Source organism: Rhea americana, unplaced genomic scaffold (assembly GCF_003343005.1).
Source record: "Rhea americana isolate MKP2758 unplaced genomic scaffold, rheAme1 scaffold_150, whole genome shotgun sequence".
Taxonomy (NCBI): domain Eukaryota; kingdom Metazoa; phylum Chordata; class Aves; order Rheiformes; family Rheidae; genus Rhea; species Rhea americana.
Window position 1 is genome coordinate 1,951,550 of NW_028185595.1, and position 17,184 is coordinate 1,968,733.

Genomic DNA, 17,184 nt, shown 5'->3' on the forward strand with positions numbered 1-17,184 from the left:
TCACTAGCATGAAGATGAAGATAAGCTAGTTAATCTAGCCAGCCATCATCAAAGAGCTAAGTCTTAGTTCCCTGAGGATACTGGAGTCCTGAGGAGGAAGAAAAGAAAGACCACTGCTCTTTCTGAAAATGCAAAAACAAGATAGATAGAGAAGACAACATTTCAGTTCAACTAGACACTTGTAAACTCAACTAGCTGAGTCAGGGTTCAAATGTCCTGAAGGCTTTCTCTCATAAATACATCCGGGATGCAAACACTTCATCGACTTGTTTGTTCCCCCTCCATTGCTCCAAAAGCTCTGCAATTATCACTACCTCTTCAAGGGAAGACTGCAGTTCTCCATGCAGTAGACTAAGATAATTTTCATAATAGCAGATTTATTTGCAGCCTTTCCAGTTAAGAACCTCCCTACTTTTTTATACCTATTGGAAGCATCACAGCTCAGTTCCTTTTCATGGGCTTCAACACATTCAGGGAAACAGGAGTTACCCTGCACTGGTTCTGGTTTACCGCAGGAGAACATGGCTAAGCAGCTGGCTGTACGTTTTGTGCTTTCAAAAACAAGGGCAGAGGGAGGAAGGGAGGGAGAATTCTTTTCAGTTCTCTGCATGATACATGGAGTTGGAGGAAAATAGAGATGGTAAATAGAGAAGTCCTGAAGACATTTGCAAGCTAAAACTCCTTTTCTGTGGATAAYAGTAACACAAATCCAGAGCCATGAAATCCGTGCTTTAGATGTGAGCAATGAGGTTGACAAGATTACAATAGTATATAGAGAAATAAATTTTACTTTCTAACAACAGATGGAAAYGAACAGATGTTGAAATAGACTATTTTCATAGACAAACATGTTCATCTTCATTTGTATGCTTAGATAACTTCATCACTAAAAAAATGCAGAGGAGGAGACAACTAAAACTATCTCAGAGGTTTGAGTTGCTCAGTGGGAAGAGTCAACGAGGAATGAAAAAGATGTTTCTTTAAGCTCCCAAAAAGCAGTAGCAAGGACAACTGCTAAATATCAGAATATTCCTTCCAAACATATGTGTTGTCATKCACAGCAGCAAACCACTAACAACAAGAAGTCAATATATGCAGATAAAAATAAATGAAAAAAGTGAAACATTTATTAAAATATTTCAGGGAAGATTTTACATTTAGAGTGAAAGCATTTGTCCCATTCGTACTTCTGTGGTAATGTTTTACAGTGGCTAAATGACAATGATGTAGTAGGTGCAGGTTGCACCTACAGGTTGGCCAAAGTTAAGTTAGATTATGGTACTTGAAAGTTCTGTGTGTTTAAAACCCAGACTGCTTTGGTCTCATTTTAGTTACTGCTATTTCTACTATTAAATATACTAAAAAACACTTAACACTTAATCCTAGTACAATTAATTACAGTTCCATGTTAGCTGCAGATACTTAAATATTTTGCTATATTTGAATTAGAAAAATTACTTCATTTGAGAAACTGAAGCAGGATGACAGCTAACAATTTCATCTCATCCAGATAGGGCCTAAATATAGGAAGAGATCTAAATTTCAGGTTCAAATCTACATAGCGTATAGATATTAATGTACCTAAAGATCATACATATTGAAGTTTGAAGATCTGATTCAGGACCATTTCTGTTATTCGCAGACGACAGATGTATAAGGATCTAGTTAGTAGCTGTATTTCCATATGTTATTTACGATACAACTTGACTATAGTTGATTCAATGACTTTTACTACCACTACTAGGACTCCAAKATGATACTAAGACAAATTAGACAAACTCTCAGAACTTAGTGCAATAAAACAAATATCAGTACAAGACCACGGAGATGATATGATCTGAAAACAAAATGTAGATTGCAATGCAATTAAATAAGCTAAGCAATTAAAGTCAAAAACAAATTAGAAAACATGCATCATGATGAGCACAATTCAGTCTAGCAAGGCACAGATAGAGCAGAGAGATTCTCAGTCTCCAACTAGTCTTACAGAACTGGAAAGAGATTTGTGGCTTGCCAGAATTGGATGTATACTACATGCACTCCACGCATGTCCATGCAGAAGATGCCCACCTCATTGCTGCACTGGGACCTTTCTAAAGATTTTGCTTACTGGAATYCCATTGCAACAGAAAACACTTGTGCAAACAGATATGCCATTATTGCACATGTATAAGAAAAGAAAGAATTGATAATACAGTGGGCTTAAGAAGAGACTATAAGAGARCAAATGAACATACCTGGCCTGTAGTAAGCATGAAGATATTACTATAATGCTGATAAAGGAAAAACCAGTAATGAGATTTTCCTGTTTTTCCATATGCTTTCAAGCTTGGACAYGAGCAACACAAACTTCTTTACCATACTATGCCAACATAATTTGGTCCCACTTCGAAGACCTTAACTACAGCATTTCCTTTGCTGCTCTTTGCTGTCCAAATTTCAACAAGCTGGATAATGAGTGATGGACTGAGAAGGACTAGTGTTCACTGAAATCAGAGACTTGTAACTGCTTATATACACCCACTTCTTTTTACCTACCATGTTTTGATCAGCAGTGACATTAGCAACTCCTTTTAAAAAACTGTTACTATGCTCTTTGTTTCAAAATTTCTCCTATAGCAATCTACCTTGTTAACTGCAACAATATCCTGCAAGATATCAGGGAAACGGAGCCATACATAATTTCAAGTGTCTATGCTACAACACAAATTAGAAACATATGGAASAGCATACAATGCAATACGCAAGCATGATTTTGGCTATATGTTTACTAGTGATTTAATATGTAAAATAAATGCTAATTAAAATGTTAGATGCAACTGTTTGGTATATTTAACACCATTAAATTAAACAGAGTTTAAAAAATATTTTTGCTACCCTGTAAAGTCACAACTGAAAGAGAAGGAAAGATGAGTTTCTAAGGAACAGGTGCATTCCCTGCAATTCCACTTGAAATTATTCAGGACCGACTCTTCTGTAGAAAAAAATCTTAGTAACACTGAATTCAAAGCTGGATTCAGTGAAAGATACACAAACTTTAAGAACAATGGTAAGTAAGTTAATATTTTGCTTGCTGAAATCCAAGTTTTTCAACTCTGTTTTCTCAAAAACTCACAATGCTAGAAGTAGCTGCTGAGTCCTATTTGAACTTTATGAATATTCTTTTTACAAAGAATGCAAATAATATGAAGTATCAATTTCTAGTCCTGTACAGGCTAAAGAGTAATTTGAGTACCCTGATTTCACCATGCTTTTACTATATATCACATGCCTTGCAAACATCAAGTAATCCTCACATTTGATCTACAATGCTGTAAGGATAGGTACCTACTCTTWAAGAGTAATGAAATGTTAAGATGCTAACCGCTATGTTGTAAGACAGGAATTTAACAAAGTATCTGCATTCAGAATTCAGGAATCCAGATGTTCCAGTCCCCTGGTTTTGCCTCTAAAACTTCATGGTTCAGGAGGATCAATGACGGGAGCTGAAGACCGGCAATGATTGTTCCTGAGATCTGCTCTTCGGTGCACCACTGCTTCTGCCTTCAACCTTGGCTGGAGTCGCGACCACTACCACCCACAAAGCTGAGACACCTGCTGTTCTGCGCTCCTGTTTACATCACCAATTACAGTTTGCATGGTATATTTTGTGTTGGCTATGCTTGCCCACCTGAAATGGGATCAAAGTTACTAACGCACTTCATGACAGTCATGTAGCAGCTGAYTGATGGCAATGCCTGTCAATCTTGGTTGAAATAGGATACATCTCTGTTTATTTTTGAATCTTTTTAGGCACAGTTAATGACACAAAACTCTTTCCACAGCATACTAAAATTATGTAAAATTAAGAAAACTTAGGGCAGATAGGGCAAGCGCTGTCCTGTACATGGCACTCTTTGCATGACAACCGAGGACATAATCACTTTGCCAGAAATGAAAAAAGCTTTCGCTAGCAAAATATGAGACTGAGAAAAAGAGAAGGAAATTTATAAGAAAGGTATTTTTAGGTACTGAGTCAGAGAGGTGGAAACTGCTGGAGGGTAACATTTCCAAAGACAGCCTTGTCTGTTCCAAGTACCAAAATGCTGCTTCCACCCACTGTGAGAGAGACACGGTCTGAGTGACACCCCAGGGCACTGCTGCTGCTGCATACATTCAGGTTGACACACACACACACACACACACACACACACACACACACGCAAAAACCTCAAACCAAAAACGAACCCCACCCAGAGAGAAGTGATACTAAGAAAGCAGCTAAACATGCTGGATTTTGTTAGCCACAAGACAAGATGTGAGATATATGTGGAAGACAACTCATGCATGCAGTATTTTCAAAGAAAAGCACTTTTTTAATCTAAGTGATGGGGCGTGCTATGATTACAAATATATGAAATATGTTTTCCAGTATAAGTTCTTATTTATTTAATTTCTCTTTCCCTTCTGTCCTGCTGCTTCTCAGCCCTTCCCTGCATTCTTGCTCAATCACTGTGGACAGTACCATCGTTCTACCTGTCACTCTGGTTCAYAATCTGGATGTCATTTTTGACTCATCCACTCTCTTCATATCCAGGCTTTGACAAAATCTTACACTTTCTTTTGGCATTGTGCCTTTCTGTTGGGTTCCTCATCCTCAATCACAGCATATAAAATCTACATTACAGCAACACCTTTTTCTCCAACGCTGACAAATACAGTCTTCTCCATCCATGTCTGTTTGCTGCAGTGTTACGAAAAGCTTTCTGCTAATCTGTTAGTTCAACCACTTAGTCTTGTTTCCCAGTCCTGTTCCTGCTCCTTTTCTCTTACTAGACCAAACACTAACTTCACGCTCCGACTTCACGTGCAGACCAGCTCCACTCCAGGCTGCTCGCTGCTCCAGTTCTGCCTCCCACCTCTCTCAGACCTGCCATGCTACCGCTGCCRTATTTAAAAGTCAAATTTGAAAACAGCCCTTTTGAGCTCTTTCCTACATTCTCTCTTGTGTTTGCACTGCATTTGTYCTGCATTAGCCACATGATTTTATGTTACTTGCCTCACTAGTCCTCTTTAAAATGGCTTTTTACCACAGTGGTTCCCCAAACCGGTGACAGTTACACTGCTAGCATGTTTGTAACACTGCCTAACGTATTTTTTTCCTTCTGTCTCCACATCTGCCACTTGGCATCCATTTGCTCCTTCTTTACCTGTATTGACATAGTAACTCCTTTGAGGCAGGCACTGCTTTTATTTTTTTGCTTTTTTATTTATTGAAAAGCACTAACCACAATGGATTAGTTTGAACACRGAGCAATGATGATGACAGTCCCTCTATCATCTGCTCCCTAAAATTACACTACGACAATTTTCCTATACTATTGCTTCTCTCTCTCTCTTTTCTCTGCCAAACCTATTTGTTTGGGTACCATCATGTTCAGTCCAACCTMTCTCTCTCATCTGAGCTGTAATATGCTATTGCACTCATTTGCAGTGTTTCACTTGGACAACAGAAGACATACGCCCCCCTCCAGCGATGACCGCACCACGGATGAACAGAAGTGCTGCCTGAACACGACCACCCTCTCTTCTGCCAGGCTGTGGGACACATGCAGGACAGATGACGGAGCAAGGTGTTCACTGACACCTTACTTGCCCCCATCAAAGTCTAGTGCGCTTTACCATGCTTGCTTTATTTCATTTCCTATAATTTCCAGTCAAGCTATGAAGGCAAATAGCATTTCCTCCCCATGGGAATAAGGAAAAAGGTAACTGCAATACTTTACTGCAATACTTTATTAGCATGTGGTGGACAGCGTTCATTCATGTGGGTCCCAGGTGCTTTAAAGCAATGAACAGAGTACTGAATTATTCAGCAAGATGCACTTTCAAAATCATGCTTTACCCACAGGGATCCCTCCCATAAGCTCTTATGTCACTGGGAGCATTCTGGACATGCCACCAGGGACTAGTGTCAAGCAGATTATTCAGTGGGAAAAAGCGTACTTTCTGCACTTGAAGAATTTTACTGCCCAAGCAATAAGCCTCTAAATAATGTCAGATGAAGAGGAATCCCAAACAACTGAAATCTGCAAGAGAAACATTTCTTGAGTATCAGCTGAGAGGAAGCAAGAGTTGCTATTTCCAGCAATTACATCTTACTTACCTAATAATTTAGGACTTTTTACATTTCCACACAGAGGTTAAAAATGCACATAAAACAAAGAAAACGGCTTAGATAGGAACTCTTATCTTGGTGAGGGCAATCATTAGAAACAGCAAATCCTTGACAATAAATTTAAAAAGAGATAGACTACACTTTACAGCTTAATAACTTTTTCAAGCTAAGTGTCTCAAAAGAAATAAAAAAAGAAATTTAAAAAAACCTACCCTTCTTTTTATACTTATTAAAGTGGCGCCGTCCTTTGCCAGTAAGCCAAAAACAAACAGAATGAAAATAAAATAATGAAAAACCCACACAAGAAGAACAGGAAAAGAAACTGAGTATAACATAAATCTGAATCATTAGAGTTCTTAAAATTAGATTAAGAAGTCAACCGATCAAACATAGTATAAATTTCTGGTTTCAAAAACCCCAAAGTCTTCAATCCATTTAAATTAAAATATTAAACATGTTTCTTATTACATTTCATAATCAATTAAAAGTATCTGTTAAATGACAACTTCATGGCTGCTGACAGGAGCTACTTGACTCAATTTTTTYCCCTTCTTTTACAAATCAACACCATTTCTTAACAGACATATCGCATCAAATTATTTCTTTGCATTTACTTAAAGGATCATACTACGCTCATCATTTCAATGTTCAAATTGCATGGGAGGGTATACTCTTTCACCTTTGCAGTTTAGCTAAAAACTTTCATGATGCAAATGCTAGTATTTTAAAATACAAAACCAAAAAAGTTCTGAGGAGACTTGCAAAACAGTATGTTACTGCCGCTTTGAAAAWATATATATATGTATATGTATATATATGTATATATGTATATATATATATTTAGAGAAGTGGAGGAGTATCATGCTCTCCAAAGTACTATGCGATGAAAAAAAACTACAGCCAGCTCTGCTGCACACCTCTGGGAACCAAACTCACTGCAATACTGAACACTACAAATGATGAAAAGCAGGACCCTAGGAATGATGCCTGCTTGCAGATTTACTACAAGACACTTGGCARTTGAAAGATCAAACTAGTATCAGACATTAAGAGCGAGAACAGTAAAAAGGACACTTYGAGATACCTGAGTGGGTATGTCACAGAAGTTACAAAAAAAGGGAGATGAATATAAAGAAGTGACAAGACACCAAAACAACATAATCGTAGCTGCTTGTCTGGTTCTTTAATTGACCCTTTTTATCGCTAACTCCTACAGCTATTTGTGCACAGGAGGTTACTCAMAATGCAGTTCAATTTGCAGCCAAACTTCCACTGGCTTTAACAATGTGTACTTCCTTTATCAGAATAAATCTCTACCCACTGAATTGCTTTTGATTATTAAAATTTTCTTTTCTTTTTTTAAATGCTGCATTTTAACCACATGAGATTAAAAYGCATCATTAACTTTCTTGCATGGTAGATGGAACTCTTAATTAGGTTAACCTCCAAATGATTTCGAAGCAGATTTTGCCTGAGCACAGACTGAGTAAAACTGTTGAGATTGACTAGCTAATCAAGATAACTTACCTCCACAGGTAAGGGTAAGCATAAAACCCCCAGGCAGCTGGTGAGAGTGTTTGCAAAGCTGAAATTTCCCCTACTTCAATCAAGGCATGAAAGTGGATTTCAGCTTGGGCCACAAGTTCAGCTCTTTCTAATAGCTTTCCATTTCTAATTGTCTATCCTGGAGCTAATAGATCTAAAGTCAATCTTTGGTGTCTCTCATAGGTTTCCAARTCAATCTTTGGTGTCTCTCATAGGTTTCCTTCGCTTTGGTCTTTCAGAAATGCATGAATCCAGAGCAAAGTCACAGATGGAGAACTTGCACACTGTATGCAAAGAGTTTGCCTCCGATCTCCTCAAGACCAGCTCTGTAACCACGGATTCACCGSCATAAAAGATCATGCTTTAGATCTGTCACTCTCAGGCCGATCACCAGCTGATCTATTGGCTCTTGGGCTGCTGTGTTACTGCATGAGCCCAGCCCTAAGAACTAGTTGAAGTCCCATTTTCTTCACCTTCCCCTGTCTGAGTTTGCTTCAAATTATTTCAGAGTGAAGAACTGAGACATCGAAATATGCATTGCTAGGGAAATCAAAAATAAAAGTTGGAAATAAAAATAAACAAGTAGTTTGAAAGAAAATCATTATCTATTCAAACATGTGAGAACTTAAATATAAATGCAACATTAGAGTAAACATACATTAAACATGTGTCCATTCCTATAACATGCTAGAATAGATTTAGTTTGCTATATCATGTTATGGAGTTTTACCATTCCTACCATCCCAATTTTGATTTCTATCTTCTGAAACTGTTGTCACATATAATCAGCATTCAAGTAAGCAGAAAAACCTATGGACATGAGTGTAGGTATGACATTGCCTGTGAAATGGGTGAGGCATTCGGCCTTTACATCCTAACACAGCTCCACATGTCTGAGCATGTCTCTTAGTATCTAGATGTGCAACTATGTGTTTGCACAGAAATGTGCGAATTCTGCCAGCACCCCCATTTTGTCATTTTACGTAATTTTTCTGGTTCCCGTGTTCTTTAGAGATACCATGATCTTTCTGATAAGAAAACAGTTCAGAGTTGAACGGAGCTTCCAAGCAGGAGTTCTGCTTTTGAGGGGATGAGACTACACAGACAAGRCAAAGCAGGAAGCAGAGGAAAAGTACTGAGCGGTTAGTAGTAGAAGCCTGACAGATGCATTTTGAAAAGTACCCTATAATAAAGCTCTCCATCTGATGTAGCCTGAATGAACATTTTCTAGCATCAATGTAGAATATAGTATTAGACAGAGGTTCACTACACACTGCAGTATTGCTTCAAWCTCAAAATGTAAATTAGTTTATTTAATGGCCTGGATACTGATGTGTAATGAGTGGCAGTGAAACACACAGTCACTGCATGCGTATTTTCACAAGTTAACACCACAGAAATGCATATAGTTGTCAACGTGTATTTATAGCACACATTATAACACCATTTACTTTATAATATACAGTCTCCTCTATATGTTTGTGAAGTGTCTTATTTCTCAGGTAGTAAAACAACATGACCTCTGTATTTCATGTATTCTTTAAAACGAGTAGGGTTAGCACTGAGGTAACATCATTAATTCATCCGAGGCCTTCAGAGTCCTTTTATTTTATTTTATTTTATTTTATTATTTATTTATTATACTAGAGCACCTCTAAAAAACAAGTATGGAGACACAAAAAAAGAAATTACTTCCTCCAGAATAGCTGTAACAGCTATTTAAGGAGTATTTCATAGACAGGCACAGCTATGCTGGGTGACATACTRCTACATCAGTGGAAAAGGTGGGGCCTCACTGACCTGCCTCAGGATYGGTCATGATCTAAGGAGAAACGGGCACGTTTCTAAGGCCCTTCAAGGCATTTCAAAGGCTTTCAAAGACCACACTTGCCACCTTTGAACCCCACTGGCCTTACTCTTGTGAAAAACAATTGAAAGTACGTGATATTGATATTGTGCCTAATATTTACACAAACTCAGAATGAAGCAAATTGGAAAATGTTATGACTGTGCCCAGGAAGAGCAGGGAGTTCAACCAAGTCATAACCAAGTCATTGATTTTAGACAACGTATGTGCTGCAGTATCTGTATAACCTTAAGAGTTCCTCCTTTACAAATTATCACAGCTATCTCAAACCAAGAAAAAGATTTAGTAAATACATACAGCCAATCCATGGATGTCTTTTAGAGTTGTGTTCAACCCTTGATAACTCTGTATCTCTCAGTTTTAGTGGTCAAATTTACAACCAAGATTCAAAAAAAGCTTTATTTTAAAACTTTACCAAGTCTTACTCATTCTCCTAAAAAAAGGAGAACTTCCTTTGGTCTAAGAGTAATAGTATAATGAAAAAAAATCTATGAACTAGAAGTATGGCTCAGCCAAGCCAGAATTTAGATTACACGGTATTAAGAAAGATAAACYGTCTTCTATTATGGACCAATTGATGATTATTAAAAAGCATCAATGGTAATTCATTCACTTTCACAGAAACTACATCTCTTTTGCTGTTTTTGCTTACTACTGTGGACACAAAAAATAACTGTAGTTAAGCAAGGTCATTAGCCATGCAGCAATACTTCTACCTGATCATATTTAAGTAAGAGATTAAAAAAAAATTGTGTATTGATCTATTTGAATCTAGCCTGGATCCATGCGAACTAGYAGGCTCTGTAGATCCATACAAATCACAAACAAACAACGTAACTATTTGTAAATACAGGAAAAATGATACCTTTAGCACAGTCTGCTCCATGAAATCCTGGAAAACAGTGGCAGACACCAGATACACATTCGCCATTCCCATGACAATTACGTGGACAATCTTGCACTGAATCTGAAATGCAAGCATCAACAGCCATCAGTTGGTTCCTTTTTAAGCTGCAAATTCTTTGCTGAATTTTTCTTCAGTTTATTTTGTATCCAACACTTCAGAAAAATAACATTTAATTATATTCATGCCGCAAAGTTCACGTGAAGCAGAAAGGCACCAATATTATCGGCAACATGAATGCCAGCCAGAGATGTAGTGATCTGCTCAAAGTCACATACTAAGTCTCCGAGTGCTGCTAACACTCAAGCCTTCTGATATCAGGTCCTCTGTTTGAATAGATAGACAAAACTGCTTTTAAGACCTCTGTAGCTATGTTTGAATTCACATTATGAATCAAATACAATGCTCCAACAGGAACATTTACAATCTCATTCTTGCAGTGAGACTTGTACAACCACCTTCCCTCGAAGAACTGATTACTACAAAGACTGTATCAGAATTTCCCTTCTGCAGACATTTAAAGCTTCATTAAATAAGCTGACAGAAACACCTGCTGTAGCGTCAGAGGAACTCTTTCATGCTAATGAGTATTTTTTATCCTAAAAGATTAATCAAAAAGGTGCAAGCAGCTATGCAAGAGGACAAAGAAGAGGTCTACAAAACTCCGGAGTAGTGCTTAACACTGCAATTCGTGTCGGTGGCTGAAGTGTCAACTACTTCAATAATCTTTGAGGAGTAAGCACACCAGTCTAGTAACAAAATTTTAGCTGTAGCAAAATATTTGCTTTCCACAACCTCTATGCTATCGTTTGGACGTTTCATAATAACAACCTGGAAATTAAATACCAATTACAAAAGTAATTCTTAAAATCACTTTCATCTCAAATATGTTGGATTTTGGAGGAACACATTTTCCACATTAAGTTACTTTAATAAAAGTCTCACTGGAATGTTGTTACTTTTCATTACTACTCGTTGTTGGGGGACCTGTGGTCCAAAGCAAAAGGCTCTGTCAATCCCAGACACGAGGCAAATAGCAGCAGCTGTACAATACAGAAAAGGAATTTTGGATTTGGAACTAGCAGAAGCATTCAGAGTATTTTTCTATCAAATTAAACTGAAAAGAGGAAAAGGATTCAAGCATAACTTTAGATCTAATTTCACAGTTGCAGGATACTAAATAAAAAAAGAAACATTAAGCAAATTTTCAAAGAGATGTTACTAACTTGGCCTTTTGAAATGATTCATATAAACAGTGAACAAAAAATTGAAACATGTAATGCTCAAAAATATCAATTTGTCTGATGAAGAAATTTGTCTATAGAGTTATTCATTATTGTGCTTCATTGCACATGAAAGCCCTTCCTGTGTATTCAAAATTATGCTAAATTTAGTGTTGTCTGTCATCATTTCTGTTATTCTTTCTGCTTTTCCATGTCAGAGAAACTTTCAGCTCTCTCAGGTCCTTTGATTACGAAACTTATATTAGATGTGTGTAGAAGAACCTCTGAGCTGGATAAAACACTATACTTTTCTCTATATTTCAACCCAGTTACTATCACTGCACTATCAAGTAGTATACCTGACAATTAGACCTTTGACGCTCTTGAAAGCTGTAGCCTAGACAAAGCAAGTCTTTTAAGGACAGTTTATTGCATCTTGGGGTTTTGTAAGAAGCACAGTAGGGGCACAACAAGACACCAAGCATAAATATTCACCTTTTTTTGGACACGTAGAAAAAGCTTTCTAYGGGAAAGTATGCAGATATGCCTATATATATGCATAGCACCTAGTATCCCTTACAAAACCCCATATAATCTATGGAAGAAGAATTATTTTCTCACCTTTACTGAGGTTAACAGAAACAATTATATTCACAGTTAGTGACATAGTGTTGGCTATCCTTCTATACCCCTTGGGACTTAAACTGAAAAAAAATTAATTCTGTACTGCAAATGGAAAAATTAAGCTTCATATCATGAATCAGGCAAGGATGGTGAAGACAGCCACTATTTTTATGAAACTTATAAACTTACTTTGGGTTAGCATTTATAGATTTGCAGTTTCTCTTTTCCTAGACAAATAGGAATTACACAATAAAGAAGATTCAAAACCCAGCAGTGCCATCTAACTCCTCAACAAGCCAGGATGGAATAACAGGTAGAGCATCTCATGGTTTTTGATGTCACTGTGACAATAATATTCAGCAAAGCTTAAATACTTCACAGTTTGACAAATCTTCTGATAAAGCTCAGTTTAGTTTTCAGATGACTAAACGGAACCCTAGTTTTCTAACAAAGCTGCAAGCTTCTCTCCTAACGTTAGCTTTAGAAATAGGCTAGATGCTCTTAATGCCACTGTGTTGAGGGTATGGCACAGTATTAGATGAGTGGTTACTGTAAGACAGCATGTGGCTAACTAACAGACTCGACCAGCTTCTCAACAGACAAAAACATGCACTACATAGCATCAAGGACACTCAGGCTGAATACTGAAAACCGCAAAAAAGTATTATGACTTTAAGTAAAAAATAAATACAGAGGAGAAATGCTCAGCTTGTGGAGATACCTACCCAAGATAACTGTACTGAAAGAGACCACTTCCTTGTCTTTGCCGTCATTGTAAAAAGCCAGGTGCCACAACCCCACATCCAAGTATTGAACAAACACGGCCTCATTCTGAACAAGGGTCTGAATACTTCGACGTTCCCGTGGGGACTCCACCACACTCCATTTCTCTTTCCCATCCAAGCGTTCCATGAAATCGTACTGTAGGGTAAAAAACAAACAAAAAACAACAAAAAAAGAAAACAAAAAACCAAACAGAGCTGAATACAGAACATCTCAGCTCACAATCTCACACTGTTTTGTCTTCTAGCCTATCACAAAACAGTGTTTCTAGAAAATATGTCAGTGTGAAACTTGTATTTACTAGTTAACTGTGGAACTTATAGTGATTCTGTGACTCTTAACTCTTCTGAAATAGTGATACAAAATTATGTAACCTTGCTCTGCATAGATGATAAAAAATGTACAAACTGTATTTCTACACAGGGTGAGTTTTGAGACAGAAGCTGAAACCAATGATTTGACTAATCACAAAAGTTTTTAGGTTTCTACATGGCTTTCAATGCTGGGAACCTTCAATATACAGGAAATCCATCTCTTCCAAAGCAACCACCTGGAGCAAATTGTTGCGGAACAGAAGCCTAACATTTCCTTCCAGACATACAACTGAATGGAAGCCCCCACAGTGTGAAAACAAATGGAAACAACATAAACAGAAAATGTGTTTGTCTAATGCAAGGTAACTCAGTATTTAATAAGAATACACTGCAAAAGCTTTACATCATAGAGCGGTTTGCTTACCTGAGTTTGCATGTAGAACAACCAGGGCCAAATGGGGCAAATGGGATATAAAACCAGAGGGAGCATGGAAAGGAATAACACAAGTCAAGCAGCTGAAGGAAAATTGAGAATTTCTGGTTGGATGATTTCCAAGTAAGGTAGAACAATACATAAATCTTTGAAAAAGGGATCAAATAGAGCAAGTGATTATTTAAAGTATAAGAGGGATGGCACCATTAATGGCGTGAAATAATAAAAAAAAAAAAGAAAGAAATTTAAGATGAGTGTCAGAAAAGCTTCCCGACTATTAAGCTCAGTAATAGCCTCCCAATAGAGATGCCACTGCATCACACAATTAAACAAGACTGGAAGAAATATTAGTTAATCTACGATAGGGAATAACTCTGCATAGCAAAGCAGCTAGGCTAGCTGTCCTTATAGGCTTTTTTCTGCCTTTAACGTCTGTGAATCTAGAGCTCTCAAGCTGATGCTGTGCTCAACTTACTTGCTCTCACAGCCCCTATCTAAGGGAAGTCCTTACGAAACAACAAAAACAATATATCTCATCTTTTGATAGCTATATAACAAGTCCCCTATGAAAACACATCTTGTTTTAGACACATTTATCTATCCAGGAGTAGATAGAGATAGATAGACATGTCTAAAGAAAGACGTATGTGTTCAATAAGATACTGTAATAGTATGTGCTTGCTTGCCAGTTTATTACATTTCCACCTGTTATCTCTAGCCTGGGCTTACGACAGCTCTAAGAAAACATCTACCCTGTTTTGCTTTTTGTTTAAAAAGAAAACTGCAATCCTGCATTCTAAACAGGCCACACATCCATAGAGGGCTCAGTGTCTTGTATGCTGAATGCAATTAACAGTGTGTTCTAGCAAATAATTAATGATGCACAATGAAATAAAGAAGATTCACCCTGCTAGTAGGAGAGAAAATGACATTAACCCTTCAGTGACGTGCAGTATATCYACCTAAAATTGAGATAGAAAAATCTCACCTATTAGAAATTATGTAACAATTACATACGAGCAATATAGAGTCCTCAATGCATGTAACCTTAAAAGAAAGGGCAAAGTAAGAAAATACTTCTTTAAAACCTTAGTTTTARATATGTGAAACTTCGACACCAGTACAAAGACACAAATGAAATCCATAATAAGGTGGGAACTTGAGCCTACATCTACTAGTTCAAAGCTACTGTCAAAAGCAGCGCAGGATCCATTCTCTCCAGTGCCCTGAGTCTTGGGAAACAGTAGGAATGAAATAACAAGTTTCACCTAACTGTTAGAATCAGGCTCTCATTCACTCAAGCACTTTTTTATATGAGATTTTGGCAGGAGAGGGTAATTCAGCTAAATCAGTGCATTTAGACCAATGCACACCAAAGATTTAGAGAATTCTGGCAAATCAATAACTTTCAGAGCATCAGAGGTGTCAAACACACATGCATCAACCTCTTACAATCATTGACATTTGGAAACATTACCAAAATCTACAGTCCAGCAGTCAGAGGTTAAGGACAGACTCATCAGCTCCTTGGAAAACTTTATTACTGGGACAACACCTTGGGAAAAAAGAAATTTTACTCCTCAGAGCAATTGCTCACAAAGGGTCAACTAAAGAAACAGCAATAAAAGCTGACATTTCTCCCTGGCATCACGCTGTTCGGCTCTGCTTGGGCTGGCAGGTTGCTCTGCCTCCCCTCTGTTTGATGCTGATTCTACCTCATATAGTAGAAAAGGCTCAGCAGTGGGTAGGATCGAAAGGGAAGAGTACTCAGACTGAAATTGCTTGAAGTAGTTTTAGCTACAGAATCTCTTTCCACAACGATGCGCGTGACCTAGTGAGAGCYGGTCACTTGACACAGCTCTCCATAAGGCTACGGTTTTAATTACACACTGTTTGGCTGGTATTACTCCTCTTTATTCAAATCATAAAGAACTATTTCATGCTCAGGAAAAAGCATACTACTAAACCTGAATAAGCTGTACTTGTGAAGCACTGCTGTAAACTGATATAGAACAGAAAAGTAAATCTTTATCTCTTTGGATTCCTCAGGACTTAAAAAAAAAAAAAAAAAGAAAGAAAGGAAGATAATGTATCTGCTAGTCAGCACGTACTGGGCATATGTACCACAAAACGTAAAATGCCTGACTGAAGGGTAACTAAAGCGGTACTGTGAAATCATCACTAGATAAGATTTCTTCATGTGGTCAGCTGGAAAATCAATTTACTTCTTGCTGCCCTGTTGATCTTCTGATTTACCACATTTGCAAGATAAATTATTTTATATGTTCTGCTGAAGATACCACTCTCACTTTAAGGCTGCCCATCRACAAATACGCATAGATTACAAGATCCATATAGGAAAAGATTACAGGTGCTTCCATGATCATTTATAAGCAACTGTACACTATCAAATACACACATCTGCTAGGGAAGACGCAACTAAATCACACAGGTTAGGGAMTGGACCAAGTCACCAGTGAAACTGAGGATTCTGAAGTAATCTGAAGTTTAACTGACTCATTTTTTTAATGCTCCCTTATATTTAAAGGCTTCTGACAGAAAGTCTTAAARAAATGACAAAGACTTGCTCAGAAAAAAAAATACCCCAGAAATCACAAATGACTATATCCTCACAGAGTCCAGTTTTGCAAGTAAGAGGAGACTACTTAATATGATTACAGATCCACATGAATAAATGCCTTGCCAGCCCACTCCTCAAAACAAATCYCAAATTAACATCTTCAGTATGTTTGCTTTTACTAGTACTCAGCATCACAAGCCCTAATGCATGTTTTCATTCACAAGCCAAAATCTCAAGTTAAGCTCTTTTTAAGCAATTTGTTTTTTGAATTTCTCCATTCAGTACTTCTTATTCTCCCTTATGTATTTTCAACACATGGCTACTTTATTTTTCCAGCAACCWCGGGGAAATAGCAAAATGCTTTTGGAACTTTACATACATGGTAGTATCTATACCGCACGATGCCATCCATACAGTAAAGATCTACTGAGCCAGGTTGGATACAGGCACTGACCTAGTTCTGGAAGCATGGAGAAGYAAGCACAGCTTGCAGGGTTCAAAACTGGGAACACAGCAAGACTATATAATCTTTATTTTTTCTTAGCTTTGAAACAACTTGCATGCCCACATAAAATCCCTGAGAGTGTTTGAAATCAGGAACTGAAAGATTTCTCAGAGATATTATTTAAAAAGAAAATGTAAAAATTTAGTTCTTCATAAAATCCAATTTGTAGATTATTCATTAAAATACCCCCAYGAAATATCTGGCAGCCAATCACAACATCCAGTGTTTTGACACTGGAATGCGCATGT

General features: G+C 37.5%; 1 protein-coding gene across 1 annotated transcript in view; it reads right to left on the bottom strand.

Annotated features, from left to right (window-relative positions):
• TENM2 (teneurin transmembrane protein 2) overlaps window positions 1-17,184 on the bottom strand; it is a 167,304-nt gene that overhangs the window by 97,126 nt on the left and 52,994 nt on the right. Inside the window, exons 6-7 of the mRNA XM_085299595.1 lie at window positions 13,046-13,241; window positions 10,435-10,536 (exon numbers count right to left, since the gene is read on the bottom strand). Of these exons, the coding sequence (XP_085155721.1) occupies window positions 10,435-10,536; window positions 13,046-13,241 (298 nt within the window). The remainder of the gene's footprint in view (window positions 1-10,434; window positions 10,537-13,045; window positions 13,242-17,184) is intronic.